Source organism: Petromyzon marinus, chromosome 33 (genome assembly GCF_048934315.1).
Source record: "Petromyzon marinus isolate PM22_M1 ecotype Great Lakes invasive population chromosome 33, UKy_Petmar_22M1.pri1.0, whole genome shotgun sequence".
Classification (NCBI taxonomy): domain Eukaryota; kingdom Metazoa; phylum Chordata; class Hyperoartia; order Petromyzontiformes; family Petromyzontidae; genus Petromyzon; species Petromyzon marinus.
The window spans coordinates 4,068,685-4,095,090 of record NC_133699.1 but is presented as its reverse complement, the minus strand read 5'-3'; the positions used below and the strand labels follow the sequence as shown (position 1 = coordinate 4,095,090).

Sequence of the window (26,406 nt, the reverse complement as noted above, 5' to 3'; positions counted from 1 at the left end):
GAGCGGCAGCCAAAGCATTGAACACGTGCAATACGGCTTGTGGAGGCCTTCAGCCAGCAGTGAATTGATGATGATTGATGATGATAAAAATTGCAGCCTGAAATATGCTTAAATCTTGGTTGTGTTTATACAGGATAATCTTTGCCATCGGCAACAATCTGTGACGCACCAAAAAATACGTATTGTAGTGACTTGCTTGAGCTTTTAAGTTGATCCATGCTTCCATTCATTGTCCATATTGTATCCGTGTGGAAACATCCTTCGGTGGAGTCGATAAATATGCAAGTCAGCGTGATTGTGCATCCAAATGATTACTCTGGGGGTGATGTTTCCTGTAATTGGTAATGATTGGTTAGGGGACAGGCCGGTCCATACACGACCCAAGCAGTCTTCGTTCGCCCATTGACATTCTCTGAATGTGATGGCAAACATCGTGTGTGCATCTGTTGGTAGGTTGGCAAAACAGAACATTCTCGATTATCCCGGGGTAATGGATGAGAGGGGGGGGGGTGCCCAGTTTGAACAAAAACAGACAAAGCAGGGCATGTGTATACTAAGACATGAAAACCTATTTATTGCTTTACCTGTGTAGAATCGGGGGGGGGGGCGGGGGGGCGGGGGGGGTAAAGACAGAGCATGAGGTGTCTTCTGTCTTTTAGTTATTTCGTTAGGAAATCAAGTTTACTCGTTACGTTTGCAGTTGCGCGGGCACCGAGTCATTGGCCCTCGACAAGTGATGGACCAGCGAAGTAGACTTGAGCGTGTGAATTTGTATTCATTTATTTATCTATCGCAAGCACAGTTAATCCACACAAAAAAATTATACGCCCATGGATAGTTGAGAGTTCACTGCATAAAGAAATATATTTTGTCGCCAGCCTACGAGATCCTGAGTCACCCGTGCATTATGCAACAACCACTGTCGTTCACCACTAAGTGGCGGTGACGTCACCACGTCGCTTGTGCCGTTCTAGGTGCACTTTGAGGCCACGTGAATGTGTCGAAGGCCTGGTGGCAGGAGGTCATACCCAGGTGTCCATGGGTTGACTGGGATAACTGGCAGATGCACCAACTGTGCTCCCCCCACTGTGCCAACTACATTATGCACACTACAGGCAACCAGCAGAGAATACATAAGCAGCATCGTGCCTCCACCTTGTGGATTATTGTGCTAAAGCAGAGCCACTAGTTTGTATCTGTTACAATCCTCTCGAAGGCCACTAGGAGGCAGTGTTAAACAAGCTGTGCCTATGACGCGCGCACAGCCGTTTTTTGAGTAGTGGCTCTAGTACAGATATCATCAGTCTGTAAGTTCGGTAGCCTCACTGTTTGCATAGGTGACTGCACGCTGACAGAGAAGGTTGATGCGTCTGTAGCGTTCTAGTGCCCCTTTTTTCACATGGCTGCCGTTGTGTAACATGCCGGCCTCGCTGAAAGAAAGGCCTCAAGCTAGTTGTAATTACTGGCGAAACGTCGTACTCAAGATTGTAAATGTTGTGGCTTGGCTCTCCAACATACCGGTGTGCTGTAATAGTGATGAATTGGCATGTTTTGTTTACATGACAACCCTTACGAGTTGTCTGTCGTGTGGTGGCAAGTTTTAACGACACATTTATAGATTAGAATAGGTGTTCCCCTTTATTCTGGCAACAAAACAGGTGTTAAGATTTCGATTTAAAGCTTTCGTGACTGCAGGGATTCATCTTCTGGGTTATTATTATTTTTATTATTTTATTCCCATTCTACGTGACTTTACCGAAAGAACCCAGAAGAAGTGTTAAGATTATGAGACCTCCTTTGCCAGTAACAAGATATAGTAATAGGTTTTACCCTTTTAACTGGCACAAAAACTGACACCTTTATTCAAGGCATCATGTTTGCAATAACCACAACACAAGCAGTCAAAATGCAAACAAAAGAGACAGCTCTGATAATAATATGCACTGTCCTTGAATTTGATTGGTCCACACCCGAGACAGCTTTTCTAGTCTCCACTGATGTTAGAGCAGAAGATGCCAAAAGGCGTACAACTCAAAAACAGCGCACTGTCAGAGTATTGAGGGCTCGGGGTGAGCATTTACATTATGAGACCTCCTTTTTAACTGGGTAAAACCTATTACTATATCTTGTTACTGGCAAAGGAGGTCTCATAATGTAAATGCTCACCCCGAGCCCTCAATACTCTGATAGTGCGCTGTTTTTGAGTTGTACGGCTTTTGGCGTCTTCTGCTCCAACACCAGTGGAGACTAGGCTCTAAGAAAAGCTGTCTCGGGTGTGGACCAATCAAATTCAAGGACAGTGCATATTACTATCAGAGTTGTCTCTTTTGTTTGCATTTTGACTGCTAGTGTTGTGGTTATTGCAAACATGATGCCTTGAATAAAGGTGTCAGTTTTTGTGCCAGTTAAAAGGGTAAAACCTATTACTATAAGTGTTAAGATGTTAAAACACCAAACTGAAACTTTTTACAAGGAATCATCTCTGCATTAACCACAATACTTGTGGTCAGAATGCAAAAAAAAACATACTCTGATAATATATGCATTGTCATTGAAACTGATTGGTCCACACCAGAGACGGTTTTTTTTGGAGCCTCGTCTCAAAAGGTGTGATATCATATTTTGGTACTGGCAAAGGAGGTCCCATGATGTAGCTGCTCACCCCGAGCTCTCATTACTCTGATAGTGGCATTGTCTTTGTGCTGTGTACGCCTTTTGGCGTCCTCTGGTCTAGCACCTTTTGAGACAAGGCTCTAAATAAAGCTCTCTCTGGTGTGGACCAATCAGTTTGAAGAACAATGCATATATTATCAGCGTGTTTTTTGTTTGCATTTTGACCACAAGTATTGTGGTTAATGCAGACATGATTCCTTGTAAAAGGTTTCAGTTTGGTGTTTTAACATCTTAACACCTGTTCTATTGCCAGAATAAAGGGGAAAACCTATTCTCATATTTTGGTACTGGCAAAGGAGGTCCCATAACATTTATATATTTACGTGATCTAACCCAAAAAACCTCTTTATGGATGATATTGGTCGCGAAGGCCTCCGTGTTAAACTGAAAAAAGGGCCTCGAAGGTAAAAACGCCACGGCGACGTTTCCGCTCAACTTGTGTGCTCGTTCTATTCCCCAACACCACCACCACCTTTTAACCTTTAACCCATGCCCAGAGCTTTTATGCACATTGTGTCAAAGAATAACACGTACTGCTTGCTACGATGCTGCGAGGTTCAACAATACTGTAACGTGCACTCTGGTTTTACACTGCACGTATACTCTAGTGCAGAGGTTTACAAAAACAAACATGCATCAAGTAAATAAATAATATTGGGACCTTGGCAAAGTGTTGGTAATATTATCTGCATGTGCCTGATTGTTGCGTGTGCATGCGTGGGAAGGCTTTGCTGTGGCTTAGGTAACCAGATTCCTGGTTGTTGTCCTGTTGCGATGTTTTTTTTAAATGAAAATATTGATGAAGATCGTGTATGAATGATGAAATACATCTTCAAAGAGTCAAATGCACCTATTACACAAGAGTGTGTGTGTGTGCTGTTGGCATTAGTTCACTTGGTGGCATTTAGTCAGCATTTATTTTCGTGTACTTTTCCACTTAACCATGGCATCAGACATACTAGTACCAGCCAACCATCAAGTGGATCCTTTTAGGGGCCATACATTTAGTCCGTACGCAAAAATCTGTCAAAACTTGACCCCTCCCCCCCTGTACACACGCGTACTTTTTACACCTCCACCTGCGTACGTACGCTTGACGCCCCCCCTCCCCCCCCCCGAAACCTATAGAACGGCCGATATTTAATCCACGCAAAAACGATCAAGTATTAATAATATCAACGTGTTTAAGCAAACAAATAGTCCACCGCCGGACTATCCTACTCATTTGAAGGTCAATGTAGACAAATTATATTATCGAGGCTTCACTCCCCCCCCCCCCCGTTTCCTATGCGTACGTACATTGTCAGTAGACCCTCCATATGCATATGTATGCATTTGGGTTAACCCCTCCCCCATCCATACGTACGTACTTTGGATGGCCCCTTCATGGTTAGGCAACTGGGAGGCTGGCTCTCAAGAATGCCTTCTTTATAAACCAGTCTTTCAAAAGGGCAAATTGTTATGTTGGAGCGATTCTTTACTTTTGAGCTGCAGATATCACTTAAACTCCTGTTGAGCTTCCAAATCTGAAAAAATACCTTGCCATAATCCGACTTATGAAACTCTTGCACTGCTAGGTAGCAGTCACATGCCCGCTGTCCTTAGAGTAACTGCTTACAATCTCTTCGTTGTTTTGCTTTCTGCCACCTTTTCATCAGACCCGCAGTGCCCCCACGAATGGGGTCCGAGCGTCATTCGTCTCAACGTTAAAGTAGACAAAAGCCCGTGTGACAGGAGTGTTGTTTTGCACCGTTTATCTCGAGAGGCTTAATCGGTATGGTCGGTCTCTGGACGCGGAATGCAGATGGTCACTTCACCTTCAGTGAGCCTCATCAAAGTAGTTTTACCCCCCCCCCCGCTTCCCCGGGAGCTTCTGTACCTATAAATTGACAATAACCAAATTATAAAGGAGGACAAATAGCATCGACGTGTTTGCCGTTTTGTTTTGAAGGTTTGCAGCATGTGCAGAAAACAAACACGATTGATCTTGGTAAAATTAAGGCACATGTTTTAACGCAGCAAGGCTGTCTATTGGTGAACCCGTTCTTTGTATGGGCAAATTTACTTTGAGCTTATAAATTGACCGGCGTGGTTTTTTTTACGTAATGGTGATTTTTCTAGGATGGAACACAATCGCAGCTGTAGGGAAGTGTGCGCACCTACCAGTTGTGTGTGTGTGTGTTTATTAACTGATGGATGAATGTCAAGCGGCTTCTTTATCACCAGAAACATTTCAAATTCTGACTTGCATGATTATCGGAGCAGATGTCAAAGCAGATGGAATGGTTTTAGTTGGCAGAAGGAACTGGTTTTGCTGGTGGGATGCCAGAGTGTCTCTATTAAGGCATAAAGACTGATCGTTTGTTCTTTTTCACAAAGTCGTCGCCTTTTCATGAATAATGTTTGTATTTATGAACTGTAACACGCATTCAAGTGTAATCATCGTCTCCCCGTGTTTCTGTTTGTTTACAGGGGTGTCATAGGAAAGCAAGGATATCAATGCCAAGGTATCTTATCTTCATGGGATTTAAACATTTGATGTTGCATTTTTCCATCGCTGTACCGTTTTTTAATTTCAATTATTAAACACGCACACTGTCTCAGGATACCCTGTACACAGGCTCACTTTTCAACTGCTTGTGGTTCTCCGGTTAAAATGTGATAACAGACGCACATCTTTCATTACATCAGTGGTGGTATGATGCTGATTTTCAAAATGTTTTGCTTCAGACATCCATGCATCCATAGATGCCTCGAGTGAATAATCACAACCAACTGATCACTCCGCTAAATGCTATTGCCCACTCTCCTTTCAAAATTAACAACTTTGCAAAGGGGATTTATATATATAACATTAATGTTAACTAAATGTATATTACTCATCTTTACACTGCTTTTGATTTTCAAATTTACAGTAAAATTATGGACAAACATCTTTCAATATATCAATAGTCGGGTGATTTGAGTTGTTTAAAATTGCTGCGTAAAAACACGTATGGCTTGTATGTGTTAGAGGCGATGTTTGATTTTTGTTTGCAGTCTGCACATGTGTCGTACACAAAAGATGCCATGAGCTTATTATCACCAAATGCCCTGGCATGAAGAAAGAAGCCCAAGATGAAGTAAGTTTACTCCATTCACCCAATGCATTCATGCTAATTTTTCTGAATGTAGGAAGGGGTTACGTTGTAATTATGACTGGGACTTTTAAGAATGCTAAACTAAACTTTTTATTTTGCCAGGTAAGGCCCGTTGAGCAATGTAGCTCTTTTAAAAAAGCGACCTGGTCACAAATAATAGCTCAACGAAGTGGCTTATCACGTGGAAATGTATTGCAATCAATAACCCTTAAACGCATGTTTCTAAATGCACTTGTTAAAGCCAAAGCTTTCACACAACCGAAATTGATTTGTAATGATAATTAGGATGATGATCATCAGCCATCTTCAGCCTCGGGTGGATGAAGGCCTTCCTAAGCTGTTGCCATGCAACAATACATCCAGCGGTTGTTCACGAGCTTGTACCCTCCGATTAATAAGGTTGACTTCCTACGGTGCTTAAGTTCAACGAGTTTAACACGTAGGACGCTTTCGCCACCAATATTTTCGGTTAGACTGCGTAAATATAAATGTGTCGTTAAACCCACCACCACCTGACACAGCCAATTAGTAAGGTTTGTCACGTAAACAAAACATGGCAATTTGTTACTAGTACAGCACACAACATTTACAATTCTAGTACAACGATCTAACTCCGTTGCTCCATCTCTAAGGTGCCTCAAGCTTTCATATATTCTCAAATCTCAGTATTATTTCAAGCATCCACGCTTCTTTGTCCAGAACATAATAATGAAAAGAAACATATAAGTGCGCCAAAATAAAATGTTTCTAATTGCTGCATATTGACTGTTGCGGGTGGAGCGGAGACTAAGTTGTTCACGCACTGTGCTACGAACCCGGCAAGTTTGATTTACCCCTCCTCCCCCCTTCAGCAACCCACACTGACCAGTGTCAGTGGGGAAGTATGGTCAAACAACTCCCATGACTGACAGGGCATGCCTTCATACAGCAACGAATTGACAGAGCTGTATTACGCGTTGAGACGTACGAATCAAAAGCATGGACACCGACAGATTCAACGTTTTTACGTGCCAAATAATCACAGTCGACTCACTCTGCACTGTGCTCTGCGTGGCATCGCGTGGCGCACAGGTGGGAAGCCAGCGGTTCAGCGTGAACGTGCCGCACAAGTTCTCCATCCACAACTACAAGGTCCCCACGTTCTGCGATCACTGCGGCTCGCTGCTCTGGGGCCTCCTGAGGCAGGGACTGCAATGCAAAGGTTTGACCCCTACCTGTGCCTGTACACCGCGGTTGTGACCTTTATCTTGATGGTAGCAAAGTCTGAAGCGTGCCGCGACAACCTTGGCAAAAACTAACCCTTGGTGCTTTGAACGGGTGACTTAAGCTATCGAGTGTGCAGGCTGAAATCTCTGCAATCTACCACTTATCCATACTCGGGGGCAGCACTTACTACATACCCACCGTGCTGCGGAGGGAAATGTCCATAATATCAGAATCAGAATCAGAAAGGGTTTTATTCGCCATGAAAGGTCACACGGAGACGGAATTTACTTTGGCAGGGTGGTGCATACATTCAACATAGAAATCTGAAATGATCGTCAAACCGATATTTTTAATTCCCAGAGATGACATTTTAGAAAAATTAAGTGTAAAACTGAATTTCACGTGATGGGTTTTTTGTGTGCAGTCATTGGTTATTGGGCTGAGACCATCAACTTGCCACTCACGAGAACCTGCTCTGATCATGCGCGGCTACTCGGATTTGCTGCCAGATTCTCAGAGATTCCAGCTCCAAGAGCTCTGACATCTGAACCAACCGATCATATCATTTCCTGATTGTGTTAATTATACATTCTGGTTTATGCATTTTACACAAACCTCGTATGCGTGCGTGTGTGTGATATTTTCAAGGACAGGGTGGTCCATTTTTTGACAACCCTCAGATTTGTAATGCCTCTCTTAATTTATTGAAAACAGGTGATAGAATATTATGAAAGTGATGGTTATGTTGGGCAAAGCATACTAGGAGGGTATTTAAATTTTTTTGCAATGTATCGATATAATTTTTTGTATGTGACGAGAGGTCGACTTGAACCTTGGCTGAAGCGTGCTGCAGCTGTTTGCGTTTTTTCTGGAGATTTTTGAATTGTAAAGTGTGGGTTCTCGTACTTTAAAGAGTTTTTTTTATGAATTAGATGTTAGTGATTTTCATAGTTTAACTGCTGGTTGGTGATTATAACAAATGTTATTTGAATCATTTTTATTCAAGTGGCCTTGAATAAAAATGTTGCTTTCTTTGTAATTTATTTTATTTTATAAGAGTATTTAAACATGAATAACCCTGTATTTTCATACAATACGTATGCACACGCAGAGTGTCAAATTAACCCGTTCTGATAACGTACGTTCGTGTACGTCATCGGAACGGAATCAAAAGTTAAAGGCCATGCGGGAGGGCGTGTGGTGCAGTTTGGGGCCAGCTATCATGGAGTGCGGTCATATCGTTACATTTCTCTGTGGTGAGTACAATGCCTCTCTAAATAAAGTCAACGCTCATGTATTGCGCGTTACGAGATTCAGCGTTGAATGGGACACCCACACCCTGCACACGTCTTGGAAGGGGAAATGGTTAATAAGCACGTGATTTTCTGCGGTGTTTCTAACGTTTTTTTTCCAGTCTGCAAGATGAATGTGCATCGGCGGTGCGAGCAGAACGTGGCGCCCAGCTGTGGCGTGGATGCGCGAGGAATCGCCAAAGTGCTCGCTGAGATCGGGGTCACTCCCGATAAGATACACCAGTCCACCATTAAGAAGAAGAAGGTTAGCTGCCCGTAGCTTGCTTTTTACCTATAGCCTGCAATTTACCCAAGAATCAAAACAGCTCAAATCTCGATCTCGTTAGTGCAGGGATGGCGGAATCTCCGGTCGGCGAGCCACATGCGACCACCGACTGACCGTCTTCGTTTCATATAGCCCCACAGGCGATCGTTATCCATCGCTTCAGGCATCTTAGCTGCGTTAATCGTGCACCAGAAGTTAATATTTCCGAGCGGCCAATGCTGTGTGTTTATCATTTCAGTGCGCCATGTCGCCACTGTCACTGCAATCGCCTCGCCATACTCGGTGGACACGCGCGTTATTTTTCACGTTAATTTTGGATTATGCCAAGATGCGTGTTGGTGTGTACAAACGGAGAAAAACAAATAATAGAAAATGCGAATGGGATGGTAAAAATTCGGCATTTCCATTCTTCAATTGACTCCTAACTCCGAATCCCAGCGATGTATCAAATAGCTGATAAGGTGGACTCGTTAAATTTGTGTCGACCAGGTACCTGTGTACAATATTTCAGCTATAGTTTTTTATTGCATTTTCGTTTAATGAGCATGCTCGCAGTGGTGTTGCTATCGAGAGTGCAGGCGGTGCAACTGCACCAGGACCCACAGGCCAGAGGGGCCCAGGCACGAGGCTATGGAGAGGGATAAAATTGGACAGGGAGAACCATTTAATTCGTTGTACCAAGGCCCCATGCCACTGCATGCTAAGAACAGGAAAATATGTTTCAGATTACGGTACAGCTTATCCTACTCACTGGAGACTCAAGTATAGGTGGATTTGTGACGACACGGTCGGATATGTGATCATCTATAGGAGAGGACAGATAGATCAATTTACAATACAGCACTGGATCTGGGCAAATAATTGGTCAAGGTGGATATTTGGCGGTTAGTTATGTGATGTACTGCATCTTAATCTCAAAACTTTTATTAGTTCCCTGTGTTATGTATGTGTGGGGAGCGGTAGTGTTGCGGTGAGTGTGCTGCACTATAATCCCGGCGACCTGAGTTCGATTCTCGCTCTCACAGCCAACACCGGTGACGATTATCTGAACCGGTCCTGGGCCTCCAAATGTGTACCTGGTACAGTGTTTAAAAACATCGCCACTGGGGAAACAAAGGTGGTACGGCGTGGTGCTGGCCACCCATCCCCTTTGTGTGCCGCGACGGCCTTCATAGGTGCTCACTAACAGCACTTGCCCCAACAGTCTGTCAAGGCTATACGGTGGATCTTTGTCTTTGTACATCTCGAGTGTGTGCTCAGCTCAGCTCATTGTGTTTCAGCTGATTACATCGTCGGACTCGCAGACGCCAAGCCCTGGGGTGGTGGCTGCTGACCCAGAGAAATCTCGGCCGATTCTGGCCTCCCCCAGTGAGGAAGGTGCGTTGTCCACTTAAGTCTTCCCCTTATCCACTACGCGCGTTCTGCTTTTTAACAGCGCAATTTCCCTACGAGCAGCTGTTCTGAACGCATTTCATCTAAGGTAGGAAACGTTAATGTATTAGCTCCGTACGTCTGTGGTGGAGGGTCACGGTAACTCTTTTAAAGATAATCAGATAGAGGACAAAATTGACAGCAAGGGCTTGCCTAAAATTTAGAGAGCTAAAAAAACCCAGCACTAAATGGATGAGCATTTTCGCCCAAAGGTGATTTCAAACTTGATTCATGCACCTCTTCTTCTTTCAGTGCATTAAATTTAATGCTTCCGACAACAACCTCACTTTGGGAAAGGGTTACAAAATACATGCGTATGCATGATTTCCCTTTATAATTTTTTTGTATGTGACGAGAGGTCAACTTGAACCTTGGCTGAAGCGTGCTGCAGCTGTTTGCGTTTTTTCTGGAGATTTTTGAATTGTAAAGTGTGGGTTCTCGTACTTTAATGAGTTTTTTTTACGAATTAGATGTTAGTGATTTTCATAGTTTAACTGCTGGTTGGTGATTTTTTAAAAAATGTTATTTGAATCATCTTCCATATTTATCACACAACACACAACCCTCCACCCCCCACCGCTGTGCACACAAGACCCCTGGACTATCTCATCAAGCTTGAGAATTCTAACACGATTACTCATCATAATGTGAAGAGTACTTGCAAATATATGCAATGTAAAACATTTCTGAAAAAACTCAACCAATCCGCAACCTAACACCACAGGAGAATAATGATCAAATACACACACACACATTTTGGAGATATGATCCTTATGGTGATACCCCGGGGTACCAAATAATACAAAATGGGCCGAGGCAATTAAATATTTTATTTCTCGGGACACAATTTTTTTCCAGGGGTGTACTTAACCCCGCGACTGGGGTACCAATCATTCCGACATCGGTGCTACTCCGCGATGTAGAAACGCAGCGAGGACGATGATTGCGCTGAAACCCTGAACGCTCGCTCGCACGCACCGTAGTGGTACATCGTGAGTACAGCTCGTCGAGATGAGTCCATTGCCGCATCGCCGACCATCAACGGACTAAAAATGACTGCATGGCGGACATCGTGCGAGAGCCGGGGTACTATGGGTACCCCGGGGTACTGTGGGTACCCCGGGGTACTGTGGGTACCCCGGGGTACTGTGGGTACCCCGGGGTACTGTGGGTACCCCGGGGTACTGTGGGTACCCCGGGGTACTGTGGGTACCCCGGGGTACTGTGGGTACCCCTGGGTACTGTGGGTACCCCGGGGTACTGTGGGTACCCCGGGGTACTGTGGGTACCCCGGGGTACTGTGGGTACCCCGGGGTACTATGGGTACCCCGGGGTACTATGGGTACCCCGGGGTACTATGGGTACCCCGGGGTACTATGGGTACCCCGGGGTACTATGGGTACCCCGGGGTACCGCCACAAGGTTCATATCGCAAATATGATCTGATATTTTTACGAAGGTTATTAAAAATAACTGTATTACAGCACTATGTAGATGCAATGTGTGATGCAAAGTAGTCGTTGTAAGGTACAGGTGCAGAGATTAATGTCATTGAGTACATTTAAATGTTTTTATCAGGTCGTGTTTTTTTTTGTTGCAAAACACTGCAGGATGTGCTTAATCAGCACTTCGCATGCATTTGCAGAAGGCTGATTATTTCCCTATCTGATTGACATTTCACTTGGCACCATAAGTGAATGTCAAAATATGATATATGTCAAATGTTCATTTTATTTATTAAAATATTTCGCCTGGAAAATCCCTTGAGATGTCTCAAGTTTTAAAAGAAGTCTAGAAATATATACATTCTTTTTTATTGTATTATTCATGCTTTGGAGGCCCTTGGCGATAATTTTCAGTTTGGGGCAATGTTGCTCTGCGTCCACCCAATTAATTATTTAATTTGCAGGTAATTTTTCAGAATTGAATGTTTGGCCAATACCAGTTACGTTGTATTTTTTGTTTTTAAGTCTAATGTGGTAAGCAATGTTTCAGTGTGGGTCACAATTAGCATCCTATGTCATCAGGCTGCCTGGACAGAACTTATTAGTTTCTCCTGCACAGAAATACATATATCTTTGCTTGGAGATAATATTTGTATTTGCTTTTATCGTGCCTTCATCCACACATCCACAAATAATATAAAGGTCACATCAAACAGAAGCTTTTCGCCCCTTGTGCGGAAATGAAAATCACGGGCAAGTGTAGTTTCTGTTTTTTACAAAATCGCGTAATTAAAACCTATTTTATGCAACAAACAAGAATGTCGAGCAACAGTGGCACATAGTGGTGGTGCACGGGAAGCAATTAGCTTGAGACACATCAAGCAGAGATCCAGTACCAGCGCAAAATTTAGAATAATAACACGATTAATTCATTTTAAAACACAGAGACACGAAATATCTTGAAAGTAGTGTCAAGTCACAGCAGACCACGTTTAGGGTTTTTAAAATTCACTGGAAATGCTAAAGGCTCCAAACAGCCTAACTAAAGCAACTTGCCGAGCAAATTGAATCACTTGAAGTTGCATGCAAAGACATTGTTTATCATTTAAACCTTGCACCACACCTGACATTAGGACCCCAGAAAATCCAATTTGATGAGCCAGTTAGTCGACCTTCAGGGTGTTTTTCACTCCTGCCGTGTATGACATCACAATTCACATTTTAACGTGTGTTTTGCTTGACCTATTTGTGTGAGGATTATGGGCTTTGCTGTGTGCTACAAATTGTTCAGACTGTAATGCATGAATGTTTTATATTTTTGAGGATCTGGTTAAATGTAATCGCAGTCACAAATTCTCTGAACATTCTAAGTCGATGGAACAACAGGTCACTGTGAACCCAAGCGACCTGAGCTCGATTCCCAGCCACTGCTAACATCAGTGGCGAGTGCTGAACCGGTTTTGTGTCATCGCCCCCACCCCCCCACTAACTTGCACTGACAAGTGTGAAGTATGATCAAACAACCCCCATAGCCGGAGGGACTTCATCCACCAGTGGATCGACAAAGGACCGCAAATTATGAAATCATTGTTAACACAACTTCTGTTCTCTAATTGCGTTCGATGGTAACTCCGTACATGCAAGGGATGTGTTCCCAACTTTTATATTAATCCAAAAAATCCTAAAATCTGGTTCAGAAACAAAATTTAAGATTACCCAGCATCCCCCACACTGTGGTGTCCTTGACGTGAGCGTCCTGTGTGTAGTCACGTGACCACATTTTGCCGATGCGCAACGCGATTTTTGTTTAAAGTGTTGAAACGTATATTAAATGGTTCAGATAATAGTAATTGTTTATCGATTAAATGTGATGATAAAAATAACAATGCCATGATTAATTTGTAAAACTATTAACATGGTGTAGAGACAATGAAAGTTAGCAAGATTTAATACATTTAAAAATGAAAATTCATTTGAAACTGGGCCTATTTTTTACGACACCTTGAATATATATGAAATCTGAAATGTAACCCCGATAGATTTATATACATGCTCTCCAGAGGGGTGCCGTGGTGGGGATATGTTAACGGCCTCGCCTGGTATACAGGCGGTCGTGGGTTTTATCACGACTCTGACACCTGTATATTTGGAGTTTGCATGTTTTACCCATGGTGACGTGGATTTTTCTCCGGGTCGTCCGGTTTTTCCGTCCACATTTAGAATCAACGTCCGTTTAGAGTTTTTGGTTGCCATAAATTTCTACGCGACACACCACTTAGTTGAGCTATCATCTGTAGCTAGGTTGCTTCTGAAAAAAAGCTATGTAGCTCAGTGGGCCTTACTTGGTAAAAAAAAAATAGTTTAGTTTTGTGAACTTGTCACCTTGTGCTTCACAGCCTGCACTGGAGCGAAAGAGTTGGAGAGCGGAGTGAAGAAAGCCCTCTCGTTCGAGGCTCCCAGCGAAGGCAAAGCGGCAGAAAACGGTGAAGGGGCCCCTCCCACGACGAACCGCCTCTGCCGCCGCTACGGTCTCGACGACTTCTCCTTCATCAAAGTCCTCGGCAAGGGCAGCTTCGGAAAGGTGTGCGCGCCGCCGCGCCTTATCTTTGCGACGTCCGCCCATTTGAACCTCTCTCTGTGGCTTCGATGGTTGGTAGAGTTAATTCAAAACAGCCACGGGCCGAGGTGGCCAGGTGGCTCAGAGGTCAGTTTTGCCACCTCCAGGGATACAATAAAATTGGGATGTATCACGGGAAGAAGAACATCTCATCGTACAGGAAAAAGGGAGAACTGCACGTTAGATGCATCGTCCTGAGAGGTTTGTTGTTGCGCAACTGACAAAAACTGTTCCAGGAAAACTTACAGATTTCCCAGGACAAGCAGCTTCTTGATAAGAGGACAACACCAGGACAGGTGGCAACCCTAGTCCACAGCACTGAGCTGACATCCAGGCAGACTACCTGTGATTAAACCAGGTTCTCGAGTGGAGCCAGTTGATGATCTCAGTCCGGTCACTAATGCCTGCATATAAAACCTCCATTGCATTTGGTTCTGCATTTTAATTTGTCTAAATTTCAACTGCGAATATTTTAATGTATGGCAGAGTGGGTGAAAATATGTGTACCGGAGGTCACTTTAAGTAATTTTCAGACATACCTTAATGGTATCTGCTTCTCCGGACCCTTCTCTAACACGAAGGTTTACACTGTTTTGCAAGCGTTTTGATTGCATTATTTGTCTAGTGACATTACAGCGATAACACAATAGGGATTAACATTTTTTTTTAACCGCTGGCGGCGATTCCTGTTTCAAGAGGAAGCCAACTGGTTTATGTGAATACAAATGCATGTTACAGACTCCTTATGGAATGCTGATTAAATTAAGGGGAGTTGGGCAGGATGAGTCGTGGATTAGAGGGATAATGGCCTGGAGTAGAAACCAATAATGGATTTCCATCCAATGGAGGGAACAAAGATCCTCCATATAGACTGTAACAGACTGTTGGGGAAAATGCTGTTCGCGAGAACCCAGGAAGGCACACGACGGGGTGGGTGGCCAACACCATGCCTGGCCGTCTTTGTCTCACGAGTGACGATGTTTACACACATCGCACCTGCTACTAATTTGAGGCTGAGCTGACCGAGGGGAGGCCCAAGACCAGTTCAGATGATCGTCACTGCTATTGGCCGTAAGCAGGAATCGGAACTTGAGTCGCCGGGTTCGTAATGGAGGGAAGACATCATTAAGGACATGCACGGGGTAGATGGAGCAATGCGCTAGATGACTTGATATATTTTTGCAGACTGAGAGATGGCAAGAGCTTGGGAAGGTCTTCATTCAGCTGTGGATTGATCATGGCTGATTATAATTAGTGTTCCTCAAGTGAATTGTCACATTCACGATACGTTAATGAAATTGGTCGTGCAATAATTGCTTATTTAACATTTAAATTATGTCCAAATTACACGCCAAAAGAAATGTATGCTTAAATGAATCAACAACAAAAATTGGCAAAATCACGAACAAATGTGATTGAGGCTGTAAAAATGTGACAAAGCACAATATGTCATTGAATCTAGTTGTAACCTCAAGTTTTGAGAATGAAATTGTTGGGAATTAATATAGTCGCATGCTTCCTGATTATTGTACTTGATAATTTAGGTGTTTATCGTTAGCACCCTGAGAATCTTAAGAATTACTTGTGAACAGTGTGCATTGAGAAATGGGCATGTGGCAAATCTTCGCCGGTTTAATAACACGAGACAGATTGAGACCGTAATTTTAATGAGTTCCCCTGTAATCTGGATTTCTGCTAATCCGGATCACCTCTGCTCCCCATTAATCCAGGTTTACGTCCGAGGTGTTATTGTGTGTTCGTCTCTATGTGGGTGATCATCGTTATAATATTTCACATGTTGCTTGAAGAAAGGTCTACCACTTCTGTCCCCAAAGTATCTCTAACCTCATGGTATATTGAAGAAGAGACTATTAAGCCAGGATTGAGGTTTAATAATCAATCCAAGTTTAATGGTAACTGTGACATGGAGCTTTGCACGTAAATGTCATGGGTCTTTTTACTTCCACGCAATTTAGCAGACCGTGCATTTGTTACGTGACCGTTTGGAATTGGAACTGTTAAAACCTGAACCCACACCATCCTAACATCTGACTCACAGAGCAGTGCATTTTATATCATCATTATTTATGCTTTCGAATATTTTTATGTCTGATTGGTAAATTTTACATTTATGGATATATGTTTTCCCCCGGATAGGCTTATGGGGTTCAAAAGGTAATGAAAAAGCAGGATGCTCTATTTCCATGTTATTTAATCTGGCTCTTATATAAGGCCATTTCTCATGCCACACACAGGCAGGTTTATGCACTACAGTTTACATAAACTCCAAGTGACATTAAGAGTAATGACCTCCCAGCATGACAAATTACTTTCCAAACACAAACAAATCCTCGCTGTTCTTTCCACTTTGCCGCACTATTCCATTGCTACTGTTTGATATCAGATTGAAGCCTCTCTTTCCATTTCGCTCGCACAGCGGTCGGTGGCGGGGACACTCTCCCGCCAGCGTGCTTCACGTGCCTAGGCCCACTGCCAGTCGGTGCCCTCGACAATTAGTGACCATTGGGTTGCTTTCCCGAGCTAAGAATCTAAAGTGTTGTTTCCAATTTTTCTTGGAATTACTCACCGTGCCTTGATTCCGCTGCACGTATGGCCTCTCGGATGGCCGGCATTTTAATTGATGGTTATCGTTCCGTGAACGATCTTTTAAGGTGCTCTTGTTTGTTAATTGTCGGGCTTGTTTATGAAAATAACTTTATTTTGCCCTATTTTTTGCTTCTCCTCTCTGATTTTTGATAACAAACTGCAAAATGTGTATGTCGACTAATGTCTGAAGAATAAATATTTGGTAACCATTAATTTAAAAAGAAATAAATAAATAGTGTGTTTCGGTGTAAATGTTTTGCAGTTCAGTGAAAGGATGCAAAACAAGTATTAACGTGGATTTAGAGAGGCTTAAACTATATTGTGGAACATAGAAATTGCAGCAAAAACACCAATTAAGCTGATTAAAGATCACGCTTAACATTCCTAAGTGAAATGTTCCTTTTTTTCTGAAAATATATTGCCGATGTTTTTGCCAATGTTCATGCAGTAGACATCTGAAAATACACTCCATAGCAGCTAAACGCAATTACTAAGACAATTATTAGTAACATAATTGAATGCACACAAAAAACAGCAAAAGGCGCTATTTTGACAACTGGCTCGGTCTTCCCATCCTGCCTTGCATGTCACATGACAACCATACATGATGCAAATAGCCTCTTGTTTGTCTCATTGCCCTACTGCCGTGTTAACATAATATAGCTCCAGTTTTGACTCTCTTGAGGTGGTGGAGAGGAAGGAGATGATGATGATGATGGCGGTGGCTATGTTGCACTCCCAGGTGATGCTGGGAGAACTCAAGGGCACGGACGAGGTTTTTGCCGTCAAGGTCCTAAAGAAGGACTCGATAATCCAGGACGACGACGTGGACTGCACCATCACCGAGAAGCGTATCCTGGCCCTGGCGCGCAAGCACCCCTACCTCACCCAGCTCTTCTGCAGCTTTCAAACAAGGGTCAGCTCCAGCAAGAGCAGTCGTAGCCCATAGTACCTGCGGTTGCGCCATAACGCATTCACGTTCCAAAGGGTACATTAACACTGAACGATGAGAATCCTAATGGTGCCCTCGTCTTCCTGTCAGCTTTAGGCATTCACAATGAAGCATGAGAATCTTAATTGGCTCTCTGAGCCATAAGAATCATAGCACTGCGATAGTCTGTCTTTGTGAGCCGCATTCATTAGCACTGATGCCGAAGAATTTCTAGGGATCTTTAGTCGCATGTAGTCAAATTGCTTTTTAAAACATATATTGGATAAACATCTAAATGTTTTGAAACTTGCGCAGGCTTCCTTTCCTGAGGCAAATAAGCAGCAATGTCAGTATTCATGGCATTATATGAACTGTAGCATAACGCGTTGTTTATGTGCGTGCTTAGCGTGTCACTTAATTGTTTGTATTTAGAAACTAAAAAATTACACTGTAAATAACTTGTTGATTGACTATAGAAATAACGTATTTATATATGTTAGGTATATTAAAATCATATGCTAATTGGCCAATAGGATGGCTGTGTGTGAGAAAAAGCAACATGGCCAACTTGTATTTTCATCAATGCAACTTTCATGGAAATACATTCCCACTCTTCAAATATGGGTGTGGAATAATTAATGTTAGAGTAAAATATTTAACACTTTATATAACAGATTAGTTCCTACATATCTTGTGGCCACTTTAGATGTTATATTCCATTATGTGAAAATAAGATTCTTGAATTAAATTGTGACTCAGATTTCTGATAATTAATTTAATCATGTAACAATCATTATAAGCCCCTTAAGCAGATATGTTTCAATAAAAGAAGCAAGGCATTTTTTTCTAACGCTTCCGCTATTACTCGTAAACATCTCTAACATTCATGATAAGAACAACACCAAGCCTTTTAGTGCTGATGTAGACTTTAGACTCCGTGTCCCGTATATATCTTACCGTCTGCACGAGCACTCCACCGTTTATGCCACGCGCAGAGGGAAAAACGAAAACCGCGTTAGCAAGCCCATTAAAATCGTCGCCAGGAATGCAGCAAGTTTTAACGGCACAACGACTCCCCCGCAGGACCGGCTGTTCTTTGTCATGGAGTACGTCAACGGAGGGGACCTCATGTTCCAGATCCAGCGCTCCAGGAAGTTTGACGAGCCGCGCTCGCGTTTCTACGGGGCTGAGGTTACGTCGGCGCTCATGTTCCTCCACCGCCACGGCGTCATCTACAGGTACTTGTGCTCGCATTTTCGCCACCGCCGGCCGATTACGTGGCAAATTCCGCGCGGCTATGGGCCTGTACGATTTGGGCGGTTTCAGAAATGTTTTTCGTTGCTGCACCAGAGGCCCCTTTTTGAAGCGAAAAATGCAGTAATAATTTAGAGCAGAATTTGGATTTTGTGCAGCGGGTGCTGAATGCGTCCGACGTTCAAGATGCTGTACAAAAACAATGGGCATATGTATTTTATGAGAGGCTGGTCAGTCACATGGCATGGGAAAAAAATGTGAGTCTTGAGCCCGGATTTGAGCAGGGGCAAAGAGTTGACAGAACGGGATAGCTGGCGGGGGGGGTGGGGGCGGGAGGGGAACATTTCAGGCAATACGGGCAGCAGAGGAGAATGCGCGACCTTCCACTGAGTAAAAGTTGCTTCGGAGCTTGAATAGAAAATTTTAGTGGCTCGATTGGTGAGTGAATAGACAGGAGTAGGTTGTGATGAGAAGAGAGGAAACTTAGGCAGGGACAAATCCATGGAAGATTATGAAAATGGTGAGTGTGATCTTGAATATGACACTGAATTGAAATGACCCTGGGATAGAAGAAAAAGGATTTTTAGCGCATTGCACAAACTGCTACACCAAGGTTCCACCCCACAATCTAGCTATATATTGGTGCAATTTAAGACCTCTTTGGCTCTTGTGTTGTGTCATCCTTTAAGAAATGTAAGGCAAGCACTTGTGGAATAATTTCGCTCTGCTCAGTCTGCTAATGTAGCATTATGCAACATTAATTGGCCTGCGTCTGCACCTGCGGCACGAAAGGTATGTGACTCGTATTTTATTCTGTGCACTTATCTTAAATTACCAGTGCAGTTAAACCTCTGTCGGCCCCACACCTTTACTGGTTAGGACCCACCCCCTTACCACATAGGCCCTGCCTCTTCCTCTTTCGGCCCTGCTCCTTCCTCCAGACACAGGGTGGGGCTGGTTTAGCGAGTGGTGTGGGTTGTGGAAGGGGCGGGAGTTGTGCATGTGCAGCAGTAGATAGTGGTGGTGGGTGTGGACAGTGGGTAGGGGTTTGGGGGTGGCTTCACGACAATAACCAAAATCCCACTTGTGGCAATTTAGCAATAGATTTGGGGTGGAGCAGTGGTTTGTGCACTGCGGGCCTCAATAGCTTGCCTCCTCACTGCTTGAAGTCGCGCGAAGCCCCTTTTGGACCCATTCATTTAACCTTAAATAATGCAAATTCAACCCCCGATGAAGCTTAGAGAGCTGAATGGAGTTCAGATGAACTCGCAAACAAACACCTTGCGAAAGATTAAACGCAGAAGATCTATGGGTTTTATCTTCCACAAAGCTGATGGTCCACCCTAAATCGCATCTGCACAAACCATGGGCACCAGGTGCCTGATGCACAAATGGAAAATTAAAAACTCTCCAGTGTGAGACTGTGGTCATCCAGAACAGAGCATACAACGTATAACGACGCATTGCCCGATCCAGATCCACAAATACGACGGAGACATCACGGCGATACACTCCGCTGCTCCTGACGCGGTTGTCTGGCCTGACCACCTGAATGTGAAATTGTAGTTGTTTCTCTGCATCTACATCCATCATCGTACGAAAGAAGAAGACCGCGGCACTATGAACCCCGTTCACCTGAGTGAATTTCCTGTCTGTGGCTCACATGGATGATGAGTATTGACCTGAACACAGATCCTGAAGAGGCCCACTTCACCAACCCGCGCTGACAAGCACAGCGAAGTAGGATCAGACATCACCCCCACACGACTGACGGAATGTGGGCAGTCATGGATTGACAAAGGTGCTGAAAGTGAATAAAAGTTTCAAACCGCACAACGTACGTTTGCGAACTGGCGTGGAAGAATATGCAGTGCAGAACCGCGTCCTCTCCAAAAACTCAAAACGGTTTTGAAACACGACTTGGATCGACGACGCAAAAGCCTCGCCTTTAATGGTTCAAGTGGGGTTCAGCTAATTTTAAACATACGGGAGGGGGGGGGGCTGTTTTGCCAGGGACTCCAGTGTCCCAGTGCTGACCCTTCCTCTTCTCCCCTTCCCTGCTCCTGGCCAGTTCTCCGGGAGCGTCCCGTGCGAGCACGTCAACTTCCTCGGTTTATTTGTCTTCCATTGTCCGTGGCCCTTGGCCCGTCTGGACGCGCCGCTGTCGCTGTGTTTTTTTTCCGTGACGCTGCTCTTGTTACGCGCAGCAGGGCGGCCCGTCCAGGCCTTTGTATCTCGCTGCGAGCGCCGCGCTCGCTTTTTGTGAGCCAAGTACAAGTGTGTTAGCTCACAAAAAGCGAGCGCCGCGTTCGCAGCAAGTGTGTGTTTGGTCTGTTAATGTAAAGCGGGGTTTTTTTTTTCACCTGCAGAGGTGCATGGCCAGTCGTGGCTAATCTGTACGGGGCATTGGGGTGGGGTCGCAGCTGAAAATTCTCTCAATGTCTTATTTAGTTACGTATTTTAAAACCAACTATGCAAATCAAAAACCCAGTTGAAACCTTCAAAAGTAAAACAACACGTATAATAAGTGGTTAATTTTAGTTATTTTCGTAAGTACTTGATATTTCAAATCGATATGTATGAAAATAGATATTCAAAATATGGGGTGCTCGTGTTAATCCGCCCCAAAGAGATGCGTAACTTTGGCATATCACTGGCCGATTCAAACCAACGACGGGTGGCAGAAATTCATGGTGCCACCCATTGGAGACAATGAAGCAAACAATTTGGGGTTGTCACCACTCGACCAACGATTTTTTACATTCACCAGCTGTCATTGGAGAATGCTTGAAATTACACTGACGGACGGAAGAGGGGAACACACATGCGTTGGAGAACTTACCAAAGTTAGAGCCATCATTTTAATTGGTGAGAAAAGTGAGTGGGTTTGGCCAGGACAAATCGCATGTGTGTGTGTGTGCCTGTGCTTTCCATTTATGTAGGCATTTAACATGGTGAGGTGCACGCTTGGAATTGGACAGAAAGTGGGGGAAAAAAAGACGTGGATTAGAGGTAATGTGAGTTGGAGACATCACAGTGACTGTTCAGAAAAGTAAGCGGGTTTGGGCAAGACACATTGTGAGTAGAATTCGTGCGTGTCCTTTCTGTTCAGAGTAGGTAACTCATTTGGAGAGGTGCATCCCTGATATGCACCGAAAGAGCAACAATGAACACGGAGTATAGAACATGTGTAGGTTAATCTTTATTTGAGGCTTTCGTGACTGCGGGAATCCATTCTCTTTGGTTATTTCTGTAAAGTCACGTAGGTATAAAATAAGATAAATCACGACGTTTCGGGCGCAACACAGGCGTCCATCAGATGTCGTCAGATGTCATCAGATGACGGACGCTTGTGTTGCGCCCAAAACGTCGTGATTTATTTTATTTTATACCTACGTGACTTTACCGAAAGAACCAAAGAGTATGTGTAGGTTAGAGACGACATTGACTGGCAGACAAAAACTATTTGTGTTTTCGGAAAACTGAACTTGCTGAAGAAAAGCAACGTATGAATGTGCTTAAATTAGAAAGTATTTAATCGTTCGATGCTACCTCTAATGATATTTGAATTGTTAAGATGGATATTGATCAAGAATATCGAACAAAACTGGAAAGTGCACCGAGAACCATATAGAGTTGCAATCTTAGAGCAGCACCCGGAGACCAAAGTGCATTGTCCCTCTCCCCCACCTCCGATCAGTGCGGTTGGCTACGTATGGTGCGAAATAAAGTTCTACATACATTATGTTGACTTTTGAGAAAAGTGTGCTTCAAGGGATGATAACCAGTGGTCGAGGCTAATGACGGAGTGGTAGTCAAAGGGAGGAAACACACCCAAGGGACAAAACAGATCTGAGAGGACATCTGCAGAGATGGAGCAATGAAATCGACTCGCGTGCAGGAGCTGGATGGATGTTTGCGCCGTGAGAGACTGCGATGGCTTGGGGGGGAGACCTTCATCCAGTGGATTGATGATGGCTCAGGGTGATGACGAATGGGCCGGTGTGAACCCCCAATGCTGCCAATTGTTGCTACATTCATCAGTGTTAAATATATTTGATTGTTGAATCGGAATTCCAACGATCAATTCGTGGAATTGCTAGTGGTGGGGAAAGGCGGCGGTCGGTGAGTTATTAAACTCTATAATGTTTGTAAAGATTAATCAATCAATATTGATTGCTCGTAAATCATTCGTCAAATCTTGCCTTTGATAATTTATTATTTAATCAGTTTGTAAATTGTAGGCTCGTAATACACGTCGGAAAACGGAGCAAACAACTGTTGAGATGATACCCACACAAGCGAGAATCAATGCGAGTGAGGTGGTAAAAACAAAACCAAGAAATAACGTATATTCAGTCGAACCACGACTCGTGACAATTCATCAAATGGCTGATAGCACGGTGAGGGGCGGTGGGGGGGGATCATTACTGACTAGTGTTTATAGTTGTCTACTTTGTTGTACATACGTTTGCCTGTCCCCGCGGCTGATTTTACAGGATGTATTGGGCTGTACCGCCGACAAAAAGAGGATGTTGATTAATCGAGGGGAATGCACAACAAATAATTGATGCCAAACGTGGAAGACATTCGTTGGCTGTTCTCCGGCATGTCACAAAGGCGGACAGAACTTTGTCCAAAGCTAAAAACTGCCACGCCAATGCACACCATGTTCATAAATATGGTCACCTAAAATCTTACAGTATAAATAAAGCTGTTTCGTTATCAGTCGTCATTCGTTAGCATTAATGTAGAAACACAACAAGGTCACCACTTTCATAGCACTGTTATATAACATTAATAATGCGGGTCTAGTGGTTAGCACGCTGCCCTACAAACATGGTGACCTGAGATTGATTCCTGGTTTAAGGTTAATTTCAGTGGTGAGTGATATCTGACTCCACTTATGGCTGCCTCCCCTCGCCAACCAGCACTGACCGACACAACAGGCCTTCATCCAGCAGTGGATTTGGCAGTAATGGTCCTTCTTGACAGCAGAGAGGGGGAAGAAAGATGGCTATATTCTTTAGTTCTATTGGGTAAAGTCACGTAGGTGAAAATAAAATAACAAAAAATCACGACGTTTCGGCCACAACACAAGCGGCCTTCATCAGGTTAAGGGACGAGACTGTCTGGAGGACAGCGCTGGAGTGGGAGAAGCCACGCTTAGATCACGACCTTTAAGCTGTGTGAGAAGAAAAACACCAAGCGCCTTGACAAAGGAATTAGCATATAATTTAGCATTGAAATAGCTGAGTGATTAGCTTGTAACTGGTCACAGAAATGGCTATGTTAAAGTGAATGTATATAACCAAAGAGTATGGATCCTAGCAGTCACGAAAGCTTTAAATCAAGAAAGATGGCCTTACGTTTGGTATGAGTTAACTGGTAATGTTGTTTCAGGTTAACACATAAGCTACGCATCATGTTGCTTATACTCAGAATGTTTGTGCTCTTTATTTTCAAATGCACCGCATGCATGAGTGTATTTACATACATGGGCAATGTGTACTTAGACAATACAGACGTAAATAGCCATGTCATAATAGAGTAACCAAGCGGTCACTTTTGAACAACGTAAGCAAAAGCACACCCTTCTCTGTTGCCATTATGGACCACACCATTGAGAAATGTGCAGGATCCTCACCACATCCGTCAAAACCATCCCTATTAGTCATCTCAAGATGCATCAGGCCATCATTCAATATCAATTCCTTTACCCTCGATAAATATATGAAATCACGTGTTTAAGCGTTACGAGTTTCAGTTTGTACTCATTGGTTTTTTCGGTAAAGTCACGTATGTAGAAATACAATAAAATTATATTAAAACAAAAAACAATCACGACGTTTCGATCACAACGCAAGCGATCTTCATTAGGTGTCAAGAACAAATCACGGAGGTAAATACAACAAAAAGATGAGAGACGAGAATTCAACAAACCTGAAAAAACATTATGTGAAGCACATCCAGTCAGGCCAACAACACAGTTAGACACTTCCTGGCGGACCACGAATTTCAGAAGTGTTAAATTTCGTGTTCAATCTTTGTATTGCACATACCAGCATAGATAGAATGAAAAATACGAGGTACACGGTCGGTAGAAATACATATACAAGTCCACCAAGAGGTAAGGAGGGAGGAAAGACGGACAGGGAGGCAGAGAGAGAGAGAGGGGGGGGCGGAGGGATGAACAGAAGCTTAAATAGGAAATACGGTTGGAGGGGGGGAGGGGCCAGAGCGAGAGCGGCAGCTCAAACACGCACATCTTACACATACAAAACGGCAGCTCAAAAAAGGACCACCTCTTGTAAATACAAAACGGCAGCTCAAAAAATGACCACCTCTTGTAAATACAAAACGGCAGCTCAAAAAGGGCACATCTTACACATAATTACAACGGTAACTTCCCCAAGAAGTGTGATAATAAAGTATTAAAGCTTTCGTGACTGCATAAAATGACTCATCTTTTTGTTGTATTTACCTCCGTGATTTGTTCTTGACACCTGATGAAGATCGCTTGCGTTGTGATCGAAACGTCGTGATAGTTTTTTGTTTTAATATAATTTTATTGTATTTGTACATACGTGACTTTACCGAAAAAAACAATGAGTAATTTTATGCAGTCACGGAAGCTTTAATGCTTGAGTTTCAGTTTGCTTGTGTGTTGGATGGGATGGGTTCATGTGGCCCCTTTAGCAACCAGAGGCCAATGCATTCACCACAGTTTAAAATCAAGCGTTACTCCTCGAAACGAATCGCAATTCTGAATCATGAACATTCATATCACAACAGGGGGCAGTGGTGGGGCAAGGGGAGGGGGAGTGGAAAATAATTAACCTCCAAATGCAAATGATGTGCTGATGATGAAGGCTTAATTTAACCTGGGTCTATCTGGGTCGGCAGCCGGGAAAATATACATGTCAACCCATATGACTTACCCGTTTTCTTGTACAGGGAAATTTAGTTTTAAGGTCCATACGGCGTACAGCTGTTTCCCCTTGTGATGGGACTTTATAGGATGGACATTGAGATTTATAAGAGCACGGGGTGACCAATAAGGTCTGAATTAGTCTGTAATAAGGTAGGGCACTGATAAGGGCTTGACAGGTGTGTAATATTTTGGCTGCGGAGTCACGTGGGTACCTTGGTAAGAAATGAGCTCCTGCTGATGGTGCATATTGGTAAACCGAGGAAATGATACAATACAAACAATGCAAAATAGAAACATGCTATTGAAATGGAATCATCGCGCCAAATTGTGACAGTTCATCAAATTACTGGGGCGAGAGGGTGGTGGGTGCAAAGTTTTTAATATCGCCTCCTTATCCCAAACCCAACCGTGGCTTCTGTCGAGTCACCAAGCCGGTTTTCCTGGGCCGCGTGGGTGGAATGATCCTCCTCACAGACCACTGACAAGAAGATGAAAAAAGTTGCCCTCAAAGTATGCATTTCAGAGGTCGTTATCTCGTACAGTTAGTTTAGTTGCCGATAAGCAGCAGCTGGCTGTTTGTGGTTGATACC

At 43.6% G+C, this 26,406-nt stretch overlaps 1 protein-coding gene across 5 annotated transcripts in view; it reads left to right on the top strand.

Moving 5' to 3' along the window:
* Positions 1-26,406, top strand: part of LOC116948332 (protein kinase C epsilon type-like) — a 145,151-nt gene that overhangs the window by 96,976 nt on the left and 21,769 nt on the right. For all 5 annotated transcript variants that reach the window (XM_076071460.1, XM_032964902.2, XM_032964903.2 and 2 more), the window contains 8 exons: positions 5,146-5,180; positions 5,713-5,795; positions 6,885-7,014; positions 8,434-8,576; positions 9,878-9,974; positions 13,870-14,054; positions 17,440-17,613; positions 18,712-18,866. In XM_076071460.1, coding sequence (XP_075927575.1) covers positions 5,146-5,180; positions 5,713-5,795; positions 6,885-7,014; positions 8,434-8,576; positions 9,878-9,974; positions 13,870-14,054; positions 17,440-17,613; positions 18,712-18,866 — 1,002 coding nt within the window. The remainder of the gene's footprint in view (positions 1-5,145; positions 5,181-5,712; positions 5,796-6,884; positions 7,015-8,433; positions 8,577-9,877; positions 9,975-13,869; positions 14,055-17,439; positions 17,614-18,711; positions 18,867-26,406) is intronic.